At 39.4% G+C, this 20,628-nt stretch overlaps 2 protein-coding genes across 2 annotated transcripts; both read left to right on the top strand.

The window, feature by feature from the left end:
• The first annotated feature begins 10,400 nt into the window (after nt 1–10,400).
• LOC110924645 lies at nt 10,401–11,786 on the top strand. Its single transcript, XM_022168638.1, has one exon. It carries the CDS (start codon nt 10,401–10,403, stop codon nt 11,784–11,786), a length of 1,386 nt encoding a protein of 461 aa, XP_022024330.1.
• Nucleotides 11,787–13,219: 1,433 nt separating this feature from the next.
• Nucleotides 13,220–14,044, top strand: LOC110924646. The gene has a single exon (XM_022168640.1). The coding sequence runs from the start codon at nt 13,220–13,222 to the stop codon at nt 14,042–14,044; it is 825 nt and encodes a 274-aa protein (XP_022024332.1).
• Nucleotides 14,045–20,628: the final 6,584 nt, after the last annotated feature.

Raw genomic sequence — 20,628 nt, 5'->3', positions numbered from 1 at the left:
TGTATGGTTAACTGAATAACCATGTAAAATGAGTTTGTATAAGTTAAGTTTGTTTGAAAAACAATGTTTTAATAAAACGTTTATGGTATATATAAAATATACCTTGGTTTTAAGAAAGTTGAATAAATAATATATTAAAATATATTTCAGTTCCAATATTGTTAACCCAAGTGTACTAAATAACGCCACGGTATGTAATGCAATGAAAACACTTATATATAAGAAGTACCAGCGGCGTATCTACCATGTTTTCATCATATTACACTCGTTCCGTTATCTAAACACTAGCCAAAACCAAATCGTTTGATAGATAGTATATTAAATATACTTTGGTTGTTCAAAATAATAGTTTTCAGTAGTATATTACAAGTATACCTTGGATTTATAAATAACACATTAAACTATGTTTTAGTTTTGCAAGTAACATATCAAAATATGCTTTGGGTGATTACAAAATATATGTTGGTTCTTGTACAACACCACACATGAGAGTATATCAAACTATACTTTTTGGGAGTATATCAAAATATACTTTAAAGGTGCGGTTTAAGAATTCATTCAGACCTGGTGCATCAAACTACACCTTTGAGACTATAAGGATACCACAAAGGAAATCCCTATTTGGATGGAGAAACAAATTGGTTTCAGACATTCCATGACAACAGGAATGGGGTGTCTAGTCCTATAGCGCTATATCATACTACCAATCGGTCTGGTGAACAAAATAAGTACTATTCCAACAATTACTTTTGTAGCCCTTGAGAACTCAGTATTTAAACCATAGATAGTCATTTTGTTTGTCAAAAGATAAATACTAACATGTATAATCAATTATACTTTGAAATCATGAAAATAACAGATAGGTACACATGCTTCACCCCAAAACAGTTTGGAAAACAGTAAAAGATGGGGTTCTATGTACTCACCTGAGATTGCTTTGAGTTCCTTGTATAACAACCAGATAATGCTAAAGATCACGGGATATCAAACGACACCTAATAGGTAGCTATGTTAATATACCGGACCAAATCGGAAGGATCGGACAGTACGCGGGTTCGTAAACCAAACGAGTATGGAGACTCGTGTGGTATGGCTTAGCAAAGCCTACATACTAAAATGAAACCTAATCTAAGTGCTTACGGTCCATCACGACCCGTTTAGGTAGCTTATGCTACCCTAACGCGTCGTTCGCGTAGAACGCGTTCGGAACGCCTAACATTGCGACCACACGGTATAACCTCGGAAGGTTATAGCTATGGTCACCTAATGTGTTTGGTCGGGTCCTAATGACCGACCAAATGGGTCGGGTTCGAAAGTATAAGCGATGGTTTAAATCGCTTACCTTACGACCCTATATAAGCACTAAACTAAAAGTGACGAGCTAAGCATGTTAGAACATGCTTAACTAAGTTTGAAAACAGGTTTGACATCAAAACAAACGGCTTTGATGCCCACGAGCAGTTTGGTTACAAAATATGCAAGAATGCACATTTTGGCCGAAACTACGACTCGTCACTGAGCCTAGTTAACGTGGTGATCAGTAGGTATAGTCACTACGGACTATAACCATCGTGATCACGCTCACGTTTTGAAGTTCCATGAACTTCGCATCGACCATAAGCTGGTCAATGCAGAAAGTCAACAAAACGTTGACTTTCGGACTCGAAAAGCGAATAAAAGAGCGAAAGAAGACTTACGGAGGGTCCCCGAGTGCTAATCAAGACCAAATAGCTCAGGTATGAAACAATGGTTTCAACTTAGAGCTCTAAGATCTGATTTTGTGAATTTTACACTAAAGGGGGGGGGGGTATTTATAGGAAAAGTGGAACCGTTAGGATCGTTTTATCGAATATCGTGCCTTGATCTCGTGCGTACATGTGTCCAAGTGGATAAGTTCAGTGAACTTGACCCTTGGCTCTTCATTGGGTGAAAAGGCATCGCCCTTTGATCGAACGAAAGGCCAGATTCTGCATTAAATGCAAAATCTTTCTGTCAGACATGTTCACGCGGCCCGCCTAAGGATTTGGCAAATCCTTACGCGCCCCGCCTAAGGTTCCCAGACCAGAATTTTCAATTTTGGTCCCTGCACTTCAAAAACACGTATTTTGGCCCATTTTTGGCACGTTTAAGCCCCGTTAACCTCATTTCAAGGCTCTAAGATGAAGTTAAAGTGTAGGGGACTTGAAATATGCTCAAAAATATTCCGGATGTCGGTTCGTTTGGCCGTACGATCGCGATGTTCGCTTAATTACGACGGAATGCGCATAAGTGTGAAAGACGATCCAAATGACGCGACAAATGGATTTTTCTCATGCCAAACACTAAGGCATAATATAAGGATGCTTACATAAATTTTTGGATGTCCGGATGTATTCAGAACGTGAGTTATGCGCGAAAGTGCAAACTTATGCACTTTTTGACACTTTTAGTCCCTGAATGATCCAAAAGTTTGTTTTAGCATACCAAACCCCTCAAAGCCTATTTCTAAGCTATGTAAAGGATATATATGGTATGTTTAACTTATGGACATGTTCCGGAATGTTCGTTACAGTTCAAATTGGCATACTTTCGCAGTTTGTCAAGTTTAGTCCCTGTAAGCGAATTAACTTGTTTTTGCCATACCAAAGCCTTCAAAACTTATTTCTAAGTTATGTAAAGGTTATTTAAGGTATGTTAAGTGTATGATGGTCTCCCGGAGTATTTGTCGCATTAAACTGAGTACGTTTATGCACCAGTTTGCGTATAATTCTCCAGAAAGCGTTGTAGAGTATGAAATTGAACAAGAATTGATATGTGCAAAGCATACACATATTTATACAAATCCCAAGTATGAAATACAATATTTCCTTGGTTTGGCATTTGTTTGATGGTTGAAGTGACACAGGTGTCACAATCGACTTTTTATTGGGGATGAACGGGGGAGGATTCTAAACCTTGGTGTGATGAATAACACGAATTACCTCAGCCCAAAGTTGATTTGGAAATTCTTTGAACCTCCACCACCACTTTAATAACATGGCTTTATTGAACCCATTCAAAACGCCTAGGCCCATACCCCCCAATTTCTTCGATTTAGTAAGGAAGTCCCAACGCAACCACCTCATCTTATGACCCGTGGCCGTTTTGCCCCATATAAAGTCTCTCCTTATCTTTTCTAGTTTATTTAAAACACATTTCGGGGCTGAAAATAAAGAAAGATAGTATGACGGAAGGCTTCCAAGAACCGATTTAGCAAGCGTCATACGACCGGCAAAGGATAGGTACTTGGCTTTCCACTTGGACAATTTTGAAGAGAACTTATCAATTACCGGTTGCCAGAACTTTGCCCTTTTCATATTAGCACCGACAGACATCCCCAAATAGGTAAAGGGGAGAGCCCCGATATCGCACTTCGCCAAAGAAGCAAAATCCGCCACTTCGCTAGCAGAAGTGCCAATCCCATAGATCTTGCTATTTTGCCGATTCACTTTGAGGCTAGAGACGAGGTATAACCACCTAAGAAGGCGATTCAGGGCCAGAATATTGGATTCTGACCACTCACCAATAAAGACCACATCGTCAGCGAAACATAGGTGAGAGATTAACGGACCGTTATTAGGAAGTTTGCAACCCCGAAAAAGGCCCAAGTCGCAAGCTCTTTTCATAAACACACTTATGATCTCCATGGCGATAACAAACAAGAAGGGTGAGAGAGGGTCGCCCTGTCTAAGACCTCGCTTAAATTTAAATTCTTTGGAAGGCGAACCATTAACAAGGATAGAGCCCCATGCGGATTGGAGACACCCCTTAATCCAAGAGACCCAAGTCGACGGGAAAGCCATTTTTTCCATCATTCGGTATAAAAATTTCCAGTTAATTGTATCGTACGCTTTTTGAAAGTCCACTTTAAAGACAAGCAACTTCCTTTTAGACTTTTTGGCCCAAGCAACGATTTCATTTAGAATAAGGGGGTTGTCTATGATGTTTCGACCACCAACAAAGGCCGATTGGGTAGGATCGACAATCTCATTCACAACTGGCTTAATTCTATTAGCTAAGACTTTAGCTAGAATTTTGTATAAAGATCCCACGAGCGAAATCGGCCGGAAATTTGACAAATCCTGGGGATCTTTAGTATTTGGGACCAAAGCAATAAAAGAAGAGTTGAACCCGCCACTTATCGAAGCGTACTGGAAAAAATCGTTAAAGAAAGCCATAAGGAGGGTTTTGAATTTTTCCCAGAATACCTTGAAGAATTTCAAGGAGAACCCGTCAGGACCCGGGGCTTTCCCACCGTCGCATCCTTTTATCGCCAACCATATTTCCTTCTCCGAGAACCTATCGCAGAGTCTCACTTTGAACTGACCGGGAATAGTAGGAATACCAATGTTAGAGAAGTCTGGTCTTCTTCTAATGGGTTCCGAGAACTGAATTTTGAACCACTTCTTTATCTGATCTTTTAAAACTGAAGGATCCGAAATAAAACTGCCATCAAACAACAGCCCATTAATCCTGTTTCTCGAAGCATTGATTGCAACAACCTTATGGAAAAAAGCGTTGTTTTCGTCCCCAAAACGAATCCAGTTGGCTCTTGCTTTTTGATGAATGTCCGAATTGAGAATAGACTTGAGATTATCAAGTTTAACGCGAGACTCAGCTCTGGACGTTTTCTCTTCTTCCGATAACCTGCTGAAAATAGCTTTCTGCTCAATTCTACCAATCGTCTCCTCCAACTCAGTGACATCCTTCAGACGATCTGCTGAAACCTGATTTCTCCAAGACTTTATGTTCACCTTGATACTTTTAAGGGTATTGAGCAGGACCATATCCGAAAAGACCCGAACACCCCCCGAACCGCTCATATCAGGCACCGAGTTGATAGCATTATTCACAATATCCGTCAATCTTTGGTCACCAATCCATGAATTAAAGAACTTAAACGGAATGGGCCCAAAGTCAGCTGAAGAGCAAGACAGAGAGATTGGGCAATGATCCGAGAAGCCCCTTTTGTGAACTTCAGCAACAGCGTTTGGCCATAAACTTAGGAACATATCATTCACTAAAAACCTGTCTAATTTGCTAAGCTTCAAATCTTTATGACCAGAGATGAAGGTGAATTTTCCTCCACACATCGAATATTCCAAGAGGCCAGAGCTCGTTATGAAACCATTAAAAGCTTCTGAGGATCCCCTGTCAAACCTGGAATTCACTCTTTCATATATAGACCTGACTTCGTTGAAGTCACCCAAAAGAATCCAGGCACCATCAAATTGGTTAATAAGAGACAACAACTCGGACCATAATAATCTTCTACTAATATGGTCATTAGGAGCGTGCAAATTAATCACATTTAATTTATCATTCAAACCCACCAACTGACCTGAAACACAAAGAAATCTAGAGTTTTTAATGACCTGATTCGCCGAAAAGATGTTTGGGTTCCACATAGAAACCAAGCTTCCTGATCTTCCGGAAGAGTCCACCGAATCGACACTCATTGGAGACAAGTCCCAGAACCTGCGAATGACCAGCTCTGATAGGCTCGATTGATGAGTTTCCTGAATCCCAATAAAGTCAGATCTAACCTTTCTCTTAAGATTACGGATCCACGGACCTTTCCGACTGTTTGACACCCCATTTAAATTGACAGAGATAAACTTCATAAGTTCCTGTTGGCTTCCAATTCCCCACATATCAGCTTTTTCACGTGGTTTTCAAACCCACCGACCTCAATCCCCAATTTAGCTCCAAGATCCATTGTGTGGGCCGATTCTTCTTCCACAAAAGCACGGAAATGATCTTCTCCCAAAGCCGGATCCAGGTCAGAGCCTGACAAAACCACGGCCGTAGCTTCCTCTGCAAACTCATTAGGCAGAGCTTCAGCCATCGCAGTTTCCTGAACTTCAGCGGGAGCATCAGAACGCGAGGAGTGATTAAGAACCCTTCTTTCTTCATTCTCCCTTCTGAAGATATCTTCCAGGTTAAACGGATCAGAGTCATTAACGTTATCCACTTCCTGATTGAGATCAGGGATGTTAAGAGATTGGGCCTTTTTTGGGCTTTTTAAAACGAGGACGTAAAGTGATATAGCTGGGCCTATTACCTCCACATGAGGGCCCACCTTGGTCAATCCCTGGGTCCAAATCAAAACCCACACCATTGATTTCTCTCTCATCAGGAGTCGGCGGACTGTGGGTCCCCAGATTATGCATGCTTCCAGGTTTATTGGGAGAAGAGGGGGATTCATTAGTTCCCATGCATGTTATAGGAGAACCAAACGACCGCCCTTTGGAATTTCCACCCGACTGAGGAGGAGACCCTTCGAATTCTGACGAACATACCGGAGAACCTGGAACATACTCCGGTTCCGGCGAACTAAGGAAGTCCGGGAACCACTGTCCCTGAATTTCCTCTACCCAAACAGTGAAGATATGATCATTCTAGGAGAGCGTTACCTCTGAATAAAATCTACTATCGGAATTGACTAAAATAGCCAACCTATCTTCCGCCATGTTTCCGTCCGATGCATCTACCTCAGATTGCACTAGAAGTCTCCCACAACGTTCTCCAATTTTATTGAACACTTGACGATCCCACAGAGAAATAGGAACCCCCGTGACTTTAATCCAGGCAACCCTTTCAAATAACGGAGGAATCCCATCCCAGACATATAACCTTGAGAACCACTTTTCCCAGATTTCAGCTTTGTTGATGCGGAATTCTTCTGCATCCTCTGCATGGTTAAAACACAATAGCACTTTAAGACCGCCCACATATCTAAGTTCAAGCCCATCATCCATAATGCCCGAGAGAAGTTCCTTAAGATCATTGAGGGTAGAAATATCTTTAGTTTCGCCAATAAGAGATCGGTTCTGCCATTTTTTCTTCGTGTCCGATATCATGGGAGGAAGATCAACCTTGATACCTTGGCTAGCCTGCCTATTCGAACACACAACTGAACTGAACGTTTTCTTAGACACCTGATTAGCCGCGGAGGGGCCCAAGGGTCTCCCATAATTCGATTCATGCACCGGAGGATAGAGTCTATCGAATACCGAAGCCCTTTCTTCTACCTTCTTTGGCTCAATCTTAGCACCAAACCTATCAAATTTAGCCAGGCTAACATCTATAACAGCACCATCAATCCGGACTTCTTTGAGCACATCAATCCATTCATTCGGGTCTCTCACATCAGAAAGTTTTAGAAAACCAAACTTATTCCCCCCCCCCATCCTTTTTGAAAGGGACAAACACATCCTCCATGTTGTCCAAGTGAGCAAAGGCTTGTTTCAACATGGCTCGATTACATGAATCAGGGAGGTTAGAGATGAAAAAAGACGTAGAGTTACGAAGTCTATATTCCCTGTTCATGAAAACCTTTTCCTGTCTAGCCTCCTTCTTGCTTAAAACTGTGTACCATCTATCATCCTTCTGATAATGGTTGCCCTTTATCTTTTTTTGCTCCATCTCCTTTCTAAACCGTAAGACATTCAGGGATCCTGGTTCTTGGCGAATGACTTGACCTCTACGACCTCCCCGTCCCATGGGAACCAGCGCTTTAAGAGTTTAACAAGATTCGAAAACAGTCTAGCTGGACTATAAGGATAGCCACGACCGATTCAGACTCGCTAAGCAATCAAGGGCTGGGGAGGACGAGGAAGAAGACCGAAAAGAGAATAACACGAACGAAAGAAAAGCCAGAAAACCGACGAAGCTCAAAACTATGCTAACAATCTCGTTATGATCGACAGAGGAAGAACACCCTGGATCAATTACAGGCTGTTATACAACGTTTGAACAAGGTGCGGCAATGGCCGAAGACTATTCAGATCCTAGAGAGCATGTGATCTTACAGGTTAAGCGGCTAAATTAAGTGGAAGATAAAATGTTTGAGAATTAAAAGACAACAACATATGGTAAGGTTTGTATACATGAGAAACTTATCATCGGTCCATGTGAATTAGAAAGTAAGGCCCAATGAGAATTTTGATTAGGTGATGATAGTGTCGGCCATGTTCAAAAGTTAAATAGCAATCTTGTCGGCCAGCTTTAATGATTACAAAACATTGAATTGATTTTGTTGGCACATGAATTAAAAGACAGTTTATACAAAAGTATCGTAACTCAACTAACCTCTTTGGGATTGTTTATATGATGAGGGAAACGAAAAGGTGAGGCAATTTCCGGCGAAACAAAAACAACTCTGGCTATTGGCTCGACGACTGCAGATTGAAGTCGATTAGGGCGCGAGGTATAGTTGATTCATCCTTACTACAAATCTTCTTTTCCTGTTTCATCCATTCGCTGATTGATCGGTTCTCCGACGTCGGCTCGAAGGTGAAAAGTAAAGTGGTTCTGTGTGTGAGGCTGAATCTGATTCACATAACTGCGAATCTTAAATTATCCTTTCCTTCTAATCATCTTTTCTGCTGCAATCCATTCGCTAATTGTTCGGATTCCAATAGAGAATAAAAACATAAACTTCTGAATCTAGGTTTTGATTGCTTAGTAGTCATGGAGAGAGAGGAAGGAGAAATAGAAAATTCCGATAATCGGTTCGATGGTGACAATAACAGGGATGGCGACGAGATACCAGACAAGGAAAAGGCAATAACTTTTTATGTATCAAACATTCATCCACATATTACTGATGGTGAACTGTGGACGGAATGTATGAATTATGGCCATATAGTGGATGCATATATTGCTAGGAAACTGGACAAAAGAGGTAATCGATTTGGCTTTTCAAGGTTTATCAAGATCAAAGATGTGGAGAAGATGATTAAGGCACTGAACCAAATGAATTTTTACGGATGGAAGATAAGAGCTAATGTTGCGAGATTCATAAAGATTACTAAAAAACCAGAGAAGAATTAGAACAAAACATGGGTGAGGAAACCTGAAAGTCATGGTCAAACTGAAATACTGAACAATGGGGTTATGCATAACACAATGACAAGACAAGGCTTGTCATAGGCGGACGTGGCAAGAGGTAAGAAACCAGTCAACGAAGCTGAAAATTGCTTAACTTTTGCAAACGAATCAAAGTTATACGCGGATTGGAAAGGGAGATCGGCAATCGGAGAATTGATAAATGTTGAGGCACTAAGGAAAGTGAGTATCATGAAGGTACAGTTGGGGTTAAGAGAAGCTCAGGTTAGATATATCGGTGGACTTAAATTGCTAATAATCTTTGATTCACGAGAAAAGTTGAATGAGATGTTGAATAGCAAGATGGAGGATTGGAAACAGTGGTTCTGTAATGTGGATAGTTGGAATAGGAATCATATACCGTTTGAAAGGATAGCATGGCTAAGGATTAGAGGTGTCCCTCTTCAACTCTGGATCAAGGAAGTTTTTAACTGTATCGGTGAGAGCTATGGAAAAGTGGTAAAATCATCCGAAGCTAATGAAAAAGATCTAAGTTTTAACGATGACATAATAGGTGTAATAGTTAAACACGGAGCCATGATTAATGAAAAGATTACAATCAGATGGAAACAAGAATTATTCGATGTATGGGTGTCCGAAATGAATCAGCTATGGTTACCGGAGTTCATATCAGAGCCTGAACCAGAGGCGGAGATGGAACCGGTACAGTCAAGTCCGGTGCCGGAGAAGACGAAAGGTAACGGAAGTCAGGCAGACTCATTCTTGGGAAATGAAACATTGGAACCTGGAAGTGACCCTACTTTAGAGAAAGTGGATGGCCATAATGGGGATGAGGTGGACGGTCAGAATGGGGGTTATGTGGAAAAAGAAAATAATACATTGGAAAAAGAACAAATTAATGGGATAAGGTACGAGGAAAATAACAAGGAAATTGGTGAGTCATATGAAACGCAGGAAAACATAGATTCGGTTGGGCCCACAACGAAAAATGACCTGGGGTTTGATAAAGTGGATGATGATTGGGCTATTGGGCCTGGTCCTTCAGCCCAAAAGAAAAGAAAACGACCAACCTTAGTTGAAGCTCGGTCCACGTCTAGCTTGAAACCAAACGGAGTGATTGGGAAAGGTAAAATTCCTGACCTAAATGTTGAATTATCAGACGAAGCTAGGATCAGAACAAAAAAGAAGAGATCGCTATACAAGTTAGGCAAGAATAACAAAAGAAAAAACAAGTCAAGGAAGAGAATTTCGGAGGAAGAACTAATCAATATTGAACAAGGTGGTGAGGGCTTAGAAGACGAATTTGACTCGGAATGGGAAGAAGATCACAACCAGGCTTCCCCTCATGAAGATGAACTGGATACGGAGAATAATGGTAACAGTAATGATAATTCAAGGAAAGAGCAGGAGATTGAGAACGAATCAAAAGCAATGATAGAGATGGGGGTAAAATTGGGAGTTGACCTGCATAACCACGAAGAATTGGTCAAGGCTGCAATAACTGAAGATATGGCAGATGCACCAATCCAATGAATTTCGGAACAATTAATATTAAAGGAGCAGGAGGGATTGGGAAGGCGGCTCGAGTCAAAGGGTTATTGTCGAAATTCAATTTAGCTTTTATTGCTATACAAGAAACACAATTTAGGGACTTGTCCTTAAGTAAAATAAGAAGATTCTGGGATAGCTCTAGTTTTGAATTTTCGAAAGTGGATGCTGACGGTAGATCTGGGGGATTATTATCACTATGGAATCCTTTAGTGTTTAAGAAGGAACTGGAACTAAAAAGTCAGAATTTTTTAATAATAAAGGGTAAATTAACAGGAGAAAACGAAGATTTGGTTGTGGTGAATGTGTACGGCTCAACATCAAAGGCAAATAGGATAAGAATGTGGGAAGAATTACTGGAGGCGAAAAATCAAATAACCGGAGATTGGATCATGCTTGGCGACTTCAACGAGGTAAGATTTCCTGAAGATAGATTTAATTCTGAGTTTGATGTGAATGGGGCTATATGTTTTAATAATTTTATTAGTAGAGGGGGATTCTTGGAATACAACATGACTGGCCGAAAATTTACATTTCTATCGGGTGACCGCAAGAACCTAAGTAAAATCGATCGGGTTTTGGTGTGTGGAAACTTCATGAATAAATGGCCGAATGCATCTTTACTGGCTCTAAACAGAGACATATCTGATCATAGTCGCCTAATACTTACCACAGTCAATAATAGCTTTGGTCCCTCTCCATTCAGACTGTTTAATAGTTGGTTCTCACTAGAAGGTTTTGACGAGGCTGTGAGAAGAGGTTTGGATAAATTAAGTGAGTCAAGATTCAAAGATGAAGAAATGTCAGATAAGTTAAAAGCTGTTAAAGAAGAGCTAAAGAAATGGCGAAAAAATAAAAAAGAAGAAGAGGAGAGAGTTATTCTGGAAGCAAAGAACAAACTGGAACACTTAGATGAGATAGCGGAAAATAGACAGTTAACGGAAGAGGAAATCAAAACATGGCAATCATGTAAATCAAAAATAAAAGAATGTCAAGAAGTGATGGCTTTAGATATGCAACAAAAGGCCAGGCTCAGGTGGGTCGAATTGGGAGATGAAAACACGAATTTTTTCCATTCCATTGTTAACAATCATATCGCTAGGAATAGAATAGCGGGGTTATGGATTGAAGGGGTTTGGGTGTCAGATCCGATACAGATTAAAGCACAGTTTCTATTGGCCTTTAAAGAAAAGTTTAAGGAACCAGTAAGATCAAGACCCAGGATTGGCCCAGGAGATTTTAAAAAATTAAGTGAGGAACAATCGATTGATCTAATTTCACCATTTACAATAGAAGAGGTACGTAGTGCGTTTGGGATTGTGGAATTAATAAATCGCCTGGTCCATACGGGATTACCTTCAAATTGATAAAAAAGTACTGGGAGGAATTAAAGGGAATGATAATGCAGATCATGGAGGAATTCTTCATCCACGGCTCGCTCCATCACTCATGCAGTGCCTCTTTCATTGCCCTTATACCAAAGGTAATTGATCCTATGACCCTCTCTGATTTTAGACCGATATCACTAATAGGTGTGGTCAACAAATTGATTTCAAAAGTTCTCGCGAATCGTATAAAAAAGATTATAAAATGTGTAGTTTCAAATGCACAATCAGCTTTTGTATCGGAAAGAAATATTGTGGATGGTCCTTTGATTATTAATGAAGTGGTGGGTTGGGCAAAAAGGACCGGAAAGCGGTTGTTCGTGTTTAAAGCAGATATAGAAAAGGCTTATGACACGATTAATTGGAAATTCCTAATCTCGGTTTTAATGCAAATGGGATTTCCTCCGAAATGGAGGAATTGGGTACTGGGGATACTATTCACACGGAGAGGATCGATTTTGGTAAACGGTTCTCCCACGAATGAGTTCCAATATAAAAGAGGTCTAAGACAAAGGGACCCTCTCTCACCCTTCCTCTTTATTGTTGCAATGGAAGCATTGCACATCATGATTATTAGAGCCGAAAGTAGTAATATGTTTGCGGGAATAAAGTTACCAAGGAACGGTCCGTATTTAACTCATATGTTATATGCGGATGACTCAATATTTGTGGGTGAATGGGAGGAAAATAATGTGAAAAATCTAAAAAGAATTCTTCGTATTTTCTATCTCTTATCTGGTTTAAAAGTTAATCAACGGAAAAGTCAACTTTACGGGGTGGGCACTCGGGAAGAAGAGGTAGAACATATGGCATCGGTATTTAAATGCAAAGCTGGGAAGTTCCCTTTTATATACCTAGGTTTGAAGGTGGGGGCAAATATGAACAAGATTGTGAATTGGAAAGAAGTGATTGATATGTTTAACAAAAGACTCTCAAATTGGAAGGCAAAAAATTTATCATTCGCGGGCAGGGCAGTTCTAGTTGAAGCAGTACTAGGTAGCCTGCCTAATTATTACTTATCATTATACAAATGTCCCATCGGTGTATTGAAAGTATTGGAAGGGATTCGGAGGAAGTTCCTTTGGGGTGGAAATAGTATATATAATAAAATTAGATGGGTAAAATGGGAAAAGGTGTTGGCATCAAAAGACTTTGGGGGCCTTGGCATCGGAAAAATTAGAGATCTGAACTTAGCTCTGTTGGTTAAATGGTGGTGGAGACTGAAATTGGAATCCGAAAACTTATGGGTAAAAGTGATAAAGTCGATTCATACCAATCAGAAAAAGGTGGAAGCAATACCAGTAAAAAAGTCTTTAGTGTAAATTTAAGAAGCAAAGGAATTTCTCAAAAATAATATCGATATTAGTGTAAATTTAAGAAGCAAAGTGGGCTGGGGTAAAAATACTATGTTCTGGATGGATACATGGCTTGGAAGCAATCCGTTGAGAGTGCAATTTCCGAGCTTGTATCTCATTACTACAAATAAGAAGGCCCTTGTAAGTGAATGTTATCGGAAAATTAATAGTGGGAGGTTATGGGACTGGAAGTGGGAAAGAATCCCAAATAGTGAATCGGAATTACGTGAATTGAATGATCTATATTCTCTTCTACAACTGCAGCGAATCTCTTGCAGTAAAGACGTGTGGTATTGGCATAACTTTGAACAACAAGATCTAAGCACGAAAGTGGTGAGGCAAGCTTTAAATCGGAACATTGATTTAAATGATCCAGCTACAGACTTTGTTTGGAATCGATGGACTACTAACAAGAGTCTGATGTTCGTATGGAGAGCGATGGAAGGCAAGATCCAGACGGCAGCGGCGTTAAGGAACAGAGGTCTGAATATACCCGATACTTCCTGCAAGATATGTGGGGCGGCAGAGGAAACGGCGGAGCATGTTCTCATTCAGTGCAATTTCGCTAAAAGAATTTGGGATAAGATTGCAAATTGGATCGGCATCCCAATGATAAACCTGGAAGGAAGCATAAAAGATTTATTTCAAGAACTATTTGGGCTACAAAGGAGCAAAAAGGTGAGGAAAGCGATACACGCAATAGCTATTCAAACAATGTGGGCATTATGGAAGAATAGGAACGGAAAAGTATTTTCAAACAAACACGGTCCGGTACAATTAATAACGGAGGAGATTAAAGAAGCTTCATATAAAAGTTTAAAGGCGAGATCAAAGTATACTTCGATTACATGTCAAGAATGGTGGGATTTTAATGTAGTTTGGTAATTTGTTTATGTTTAAGCTTTTCTTTTGTATATTCCAGCTTCTGGCTGGGTGTTTTCTTTTTTGTTTTGTACTGGTTTTGAGTTAATAAAAAGTTCCGTTGGCTTTTCAATAAAAAAACATGAATTAAAAGACAACAGCATATGGTAAAGTTTGTATACATGAGAAACGTATCATCGGTCCATGTGAATTAGAAAGTAAGGTGTAACAACTCTCACTAAAAGTAATACTTAGAATGATTATTATCTATTAAGGAAACCCTAAGTGAGACACCCAAGTGATTCTGCATAAACCCTAAAATTTCCAGAACAATTGGAATCAGGATCAGGGCCCCTAAAACTCAGGGGGGTTAAACCCTAGTGATGATTATCTAAATAACTTCGTTGTCTAAATTGAATTTCATAAAACAGTTGACTCAGCAAGCCTAGTCCCGAACCTGGCTACCCTATATTTAGACTGCTTCCCTTACGGACCGTAAGGGAAATGGCTTACGGTCCGTAAGCGTGTCCAAAAATCAGTATAAATAGCAGACATTGGGACTTGCATTCTGTTGTTAGTTCGACAAAGAAATTCGTTGTGTATAGTACGCTATAAGCAGAAACAGTCCATAACACACACAATCACGAAGTGCTGCCGCAATCAGGGTAATAACTCGATCGCTATTACAATTCAACGTCCGATCGATTATAACTATCCAACGATTGTCCGAGTGCTGCTTAAATTGAGCTTGTACTTTGATTATTCTTCGTAATTTCGACTTGAATATTTGAGTGCTGTTCGAATTCGGACTATGCTCTGTTATTCGTCGTGAATCCGTTGAATTATTAAGTATTGCACTTGTAAATCATTGTGAGGGTTTAATCTCGTGAATTGTCGTAACTGCTATATTAGTTACTAACCCGTTTGTGTGTGCATTATTGTTAAATTAGGTTAATCAAGGCAAATCAGTAGGCTTATACTTTGCTCGTTAAATATGCAATGTGAGTCATTCTCTTTTTATCAACTGTTTTACAAAACTCCAAATTATTTTCAAAGTTATAATTACAGGGATTAAGTCTTTGTAATCACCAAGTTACAGCCGGTATGTGGGGTTTTGTATACATTACTTGTTTCCCGTCACACTTGGACAAACGGGTGGCCAAGGGGTGATCTGACCACAGTCACAGACACCATTGGACAAATGGGCTAGCCAATGGATGGTCGAGTGACAAATACTGTGGGTAGTTGGTTTGATATCAGAAACATTGTAATCGCTCTTAATACTGTGAATTATAACAAACGTAATGTTTTCAGTAAAATGAATGATTCACTCAGTATTTCCCTGCTGACAAAACCTTTTCCAAACATGTTTCAGGTGATCTGTTGTGATCCAAGGAAAGTGCCGTGAAGCACTACAAGCTCAGATAAGTGGCTCAATGTAAATAAATAAAGAAACGTGTTTTGAGAAATAAAGATTTCCTTGTGAAATCATCTTATTGTAAATTATGGGATTTTCTCCCTAAAACTTTATGTAATATATTAAACGGGCATTTTTAGTATTAAAAGATCCTGTATTAAAAGACTTCCGCTATTGCCTAAATTAAAAACCACGGGATTCCTGTCCCGCGGCTCTTGAACCGGGTCAAACCGAGGCCGAGGGCTGTGACAGGAAAAGGTGGTATCAGAGCCACTGATCGAGCCACTGATTTAAGCCTATAAATTAAGTATTTAACAAAATACTAGTTGCTATTTTGTGATTATATGTGATTATTAACTGGTTCTTTATTAGATACAGTATGGGTAAACAAAAGCTTTCTGCTATCTACCACAAATTAGATACTGCACCTCAGGAAAAAGGAACCTCTTCCTCCAAACCCCCAGCAGATCTAAAAGAAGGAATTTTTGTTCGTAAATCAAATTATAAAAATCCCCTTACTCCAGAGAAAAGAAATTCAATTCTTAGGAAGGGTCAGGAGAAAATAAAGAAACCCCAAGCCAAGAAAGTGAGGTTTAATCCAGAAATCCAGGAATTTGTTACTAGTCCACCTTGGGAGGACGAAGTAGATGAAAAATGGGCAAGTCTTTATATGCTAGCTACCGTAGCAGAAAATGCAAACCTCTAGATTACCAATAAACCTGAACTAGTAGAAAACTGCTACTCCGTAAATAAATAAATCAATCCTAGTGTGTTCTCTTTCCTGTTGTCTTTGTACAAATTAGTATGCAATAAAACTTCAATGTTTATTTGTTAAACTTTGTTCCAAAGTTTTAACTTAACATTTTTGTGCATTTTGCATATATGCTATCCAGCATGAATGAGATATCGGAAGCATTTCAGAATCTCAACCTCTACCCAGTACCAATTGAAGTCTCCCACGACTTTACTGGTTATATTGCTGACATAGAGGAACCCCTGGAATTCCATGCTCCACCGCTGGAAAAAGCCAAACCTAAAAAGAGAAGAAGATATGTAGGATGGAGAAAAGTACGCAGGAGGAAGCCAGCCACTAGGAGACTTCCTAAAATAGAAAATCCTGTGAGCAAAGGAAAAGAAATAGAAACTGGAGAGAGTTCCAAACAAGCAGAAATAAAATAAGGGAAGATATTAAGCAAAAGGGAATAGAGATCGGAGAGAGCTCTAAACAACCTGAGGAGATCACACTCCAAGACAAAATAGACCGTCTACTAGCAAATTGTGATGTCATAGAACCTATCAACAATAATCTCTACTCTTACCCTGCCACAGCCCAATTCCCAATAAACTTAAAACCAGCTATTCCAGACCCACTAATCCACACATAACCTTTAGGCCAAATGGAAGAGTGGTGGACAAATGACTGGCAATTCCAAAATATGATCAATAGTCCCTTTACTTTACTTCCTCAATTTGATCCAGAACCTATCCCCAACCCGCCAATGAGCTATGAAAACCTGGCCGAACTTCATCAGTTTGGTGAAGAACTGATAGGTACAAGGAATAGGATCCGGGAAATAGGGGAACAAATCTCTTGGAAGTATGAGGAGAGGGAGCGTCACTACTGAACTGCCAGTTGATCAAAGAATAGTGGGGTTGGAAAGTCTGTTTGTATAATAATAGTAATAGTGAAATCTAACTCTGTAAAATGGGAAATAAAACATTGTAAGAAAGATAGTGTGTATTGACGCCTATATAATCTATCAAACAAATCAGAAGTCGAGAAAATCGACAATTTTGGTTATAGATTTGTGTTGTAAGGTTTTATGTGTTTATGTGTAATTGCTTTATTATATTTAACTAGCAATTATTTGACACTAATAAATTACACTTATACCAATTATTAGATGGAAAACGCTAGTAATGAACCAGTTAATGAAGAGAATCAATCTGAGCAAAATCAGGAAAACCAATACATGACTAGACAAGATATTGAAAATATCATCACTCAAGGGATAGCTAATGCTATTCCTGCAATCATGGCTGCTGCTCAGAAACCTGTTGAACCGCAACAAATCATTCCTAGTAAACGTACCCAAGAAGATAATTTTAGTCATAGTGTAAATGGAGGCGGCAATCATGACAATAATAATCAACGACAGGCTCCACCTCCTAAGAAAATGAAAGCTGCAATGCCTGGTTGCACTTACAAGGAATTTCTTGCTTGCAAACCTGCTGAATTTGCAGGTAACGAAGGAGCAACTGCAGTACTGCGTTGGTTAGAGAAAACCGAAGCAGTAATTGCAATAAGTAAATGTGCCGAAGAAGATCAAGTTATGTATGCGTCAAATTTGTTCAAAGAAGGAGCATTAGAGTGGTGGAACACTGTATTGCAAGCAAAAGGAAGAAGGGTGGCCTATGCAATGAACTGGAAAGAATTTAAGAATCTGGTAGAAAGAAAATTCTGTCCCGAATACGAAAAGGAACAAATGGCCAACAAATTCCTAAATCATCGTATGATAGGCGTAGATTGTCGGAAATATACTTCGACATTCTTCGAATATGCGAGAGTGGTACCTACCCTGGCTTCGCCAGAACCAGTACTCATTTCCCGTTATATTTGGGGATTAATCGGAGAAATCCGTAACATCGTTAAGGCTGCGAGACCACGCACTATTGACGATGCTGTGGAGTTAGCTAATACCTTAACCGATGAACTGGTACGCACAAGGGAAGAAGATCGAAAGAAGGAATTGGCTCAAAAGATTACCCAAGGATTTCGTGTGGGTAATACTAAGAAAAGAGGAACAGGGCAATCCTCATCACCTCCTTTCTGCAGAAATTGCAAGAAGAAACACTATGGACAATGCAATATAATCTGCAACTTTTGCAAGGCAAGAGGACATCGTGAAGAAGAGTGCAGAAGGAAAACAAGAATCTGTTATAACTGCAGAGAAACGGGACATTTCCAATCTGAATGTCCTAAGTTAGCCAAACCAGCAGACAACAAAGCCAAACAAGCCGACGGAGCTACTAAGAAGAATGCACGAGCATTCCAGTTGACCACTCAAGAAGCTGAACTCATCCCAGATGTGATAGTCGGTACGTTCCTAGTTCACGACGTGTTTGCAAAAGTATTATTTGACTCTGGTGCAAACCAAAGTTTTATTAATACTTCATTCTGCCAAGCTCTTAATTTACCATTAACTACCCTTAGGCAGATTTTTATGGTCGAAACCGCAGAAGGGAATTCTGTTAACATAAATAAAGTTTTGCAAGAAGGAAAAATAGAACTATTAGGCCATAAGTTTTCTGCAAACCTGTTACCTATGAACTTAGCCGGATTCGATGTGGTATTAGGAATGGATTGGTTAATAGCCAACCATGCTCGTATCCTCTGTGATAAGAATTCCATAGAAATTCGTACCCCCACAGGAGATGTGATTTTAATTACAGGAGATAAACCTCGAAAACCATTGAAATTCATCTCAGTGATGAAATTGGCTAGTTATTCGAGAAAACAAGAAATGGTGTATATGATTTCTGTAATCATTAACACTAAAAATAAGGAACTGCAGGACATCCCTGTAGTCTCAGAATACCCAGATATTTTTCCAGAAGAATTACCTGGGCTACCACCCGATAGAGAAGTAGAATTTAGAATTCATCTAATTCCAGGAACTACACCAATAGCCAAGGCACTTTATCGATTAGCACCTACCAAAATGCTAGAATTGAAAAAGCAATTAGACGAATTACTAAGCAAAGGATTTATACAACCTAGTTCATCCCCTTGGGGAGCACTAGTGTTGTTTGTGAAAAAGAAGGATGGATCGATGAGAATGTGTATCGATTATAGAGAATTAAATAAGGTTACAATTAAGAATCGATACCCATTCCCTAGGATTGGTGATCTTTTTGATCAACTTCAAGGAGCTATATATTTTTCCAAAATAGACTTAAGATCTGGATATCACCAACTGAAGGTACAAGAGGAGGACATACCTAAAACTGCTTTCAGAACTAGGTATGGTCATTATGAGTTTACAGTCATGCCCTTTGGATTAACGAATGCACCCGCAGCATTCATGGACATGATGAATAGGATCTGTAAACCATACTTGGATAAATTTGTGATCGTTTTCATCGACGATATACTTATTTACTCCAAAAGCCAGAAGGAACATTGCGAGCACCTACATGTACTCTTAACTTTGTTAAGAAAAGAAAAGCTCTATGCCAAATTCTCGAAGTGTGAATTTTGGCTGCAAGAAGTGCAATTCTTAGGTCATATGGTAAATCACGAAGGAATTCATGTAAATCCTGCTAAAATAGAAGCAATCACTAAATGGAAGGTCCCACAAACAGCTATGGAAATTAGAAGTTTTCTAGGCTTAGCTGGATACTACAGAGGATTTATTAAGGATTTTTCTAAGATAGTTGTACCCTTGACTAAGTTGACCTGTAAAGCCATTAGGTTTGAATGGGGACCTAGACAAGAAGAAGCTTTTAAGATTTTAAAGCACAGATTGACAAATGCTCCAATTTTAGCCTTACCTGAGGGAATAGAAGATTTCGAAGTATATTGTGATGCCTCAAGGTTAGGATTTGGATGTGTGTTGATGCAACGCAAGAAGGTAATTGCGTATGCCTCAAGGCAATTGAAAAAGCATGAAGAGAATTATACGAATCATGACTTAGAATTAGGAGCCATAATTTTTTCCCTTAAGACCTGGAGACATTATCTGTATGGAAGTAAGTTTACTGTTTATACAGACCATAAAAGCTTAAGGTACATATTTGGGCAAAAAGAGTTAAATATGAGACAAAGAAGATGGATGGAAATCCTAAGTGATTACAACTGTGATATTCAATATCATGAAGGAAAGGCAAACGTAGTCGCAGATGCCTTAAGTCGTAAGTATCATGAGAAACAAAAGCGAGTCCGTGCTCTTAGATTAAATCTACAAGTAGATTTAATGGAGCAACTGAAGAAAATACAGGAAACAGCAATCAAGGACGATGCTGAAGGAATGAAAGGTTACATAAAAGAACTAGAACAAGGAAATGATGGAATTTGGAAATTCCACAAGAAACGAATTTGGGTACCTAAGCAAGGAGAATTAAGAAATAAGATTTTAGAAGAAGCTCATAAATCTAGGTATACTATACATCCAGGAAATAATAAGATGTA

Source organism: Helianthus annuus, chromosome 17, assembly GCF_002127325.2.
Source record: "Helianthus annuus cultivar XRQ/B chromosome 17, HanXRQr2.0-SUNRISE, whole genome shotgun sequence".
NCBI classification, from domain to species: Eukaryota; Viridiplantae; Streptophyta; class Magnoliopsida; order Asterales; family Asteraceae; genus Helianthus; species Helianthus annuus.
The sequence above is the reverse complement of the archived record's forward strand: the minus strand, read 5'-3'. Positions and strand labels throughout refer to the sequence as shown.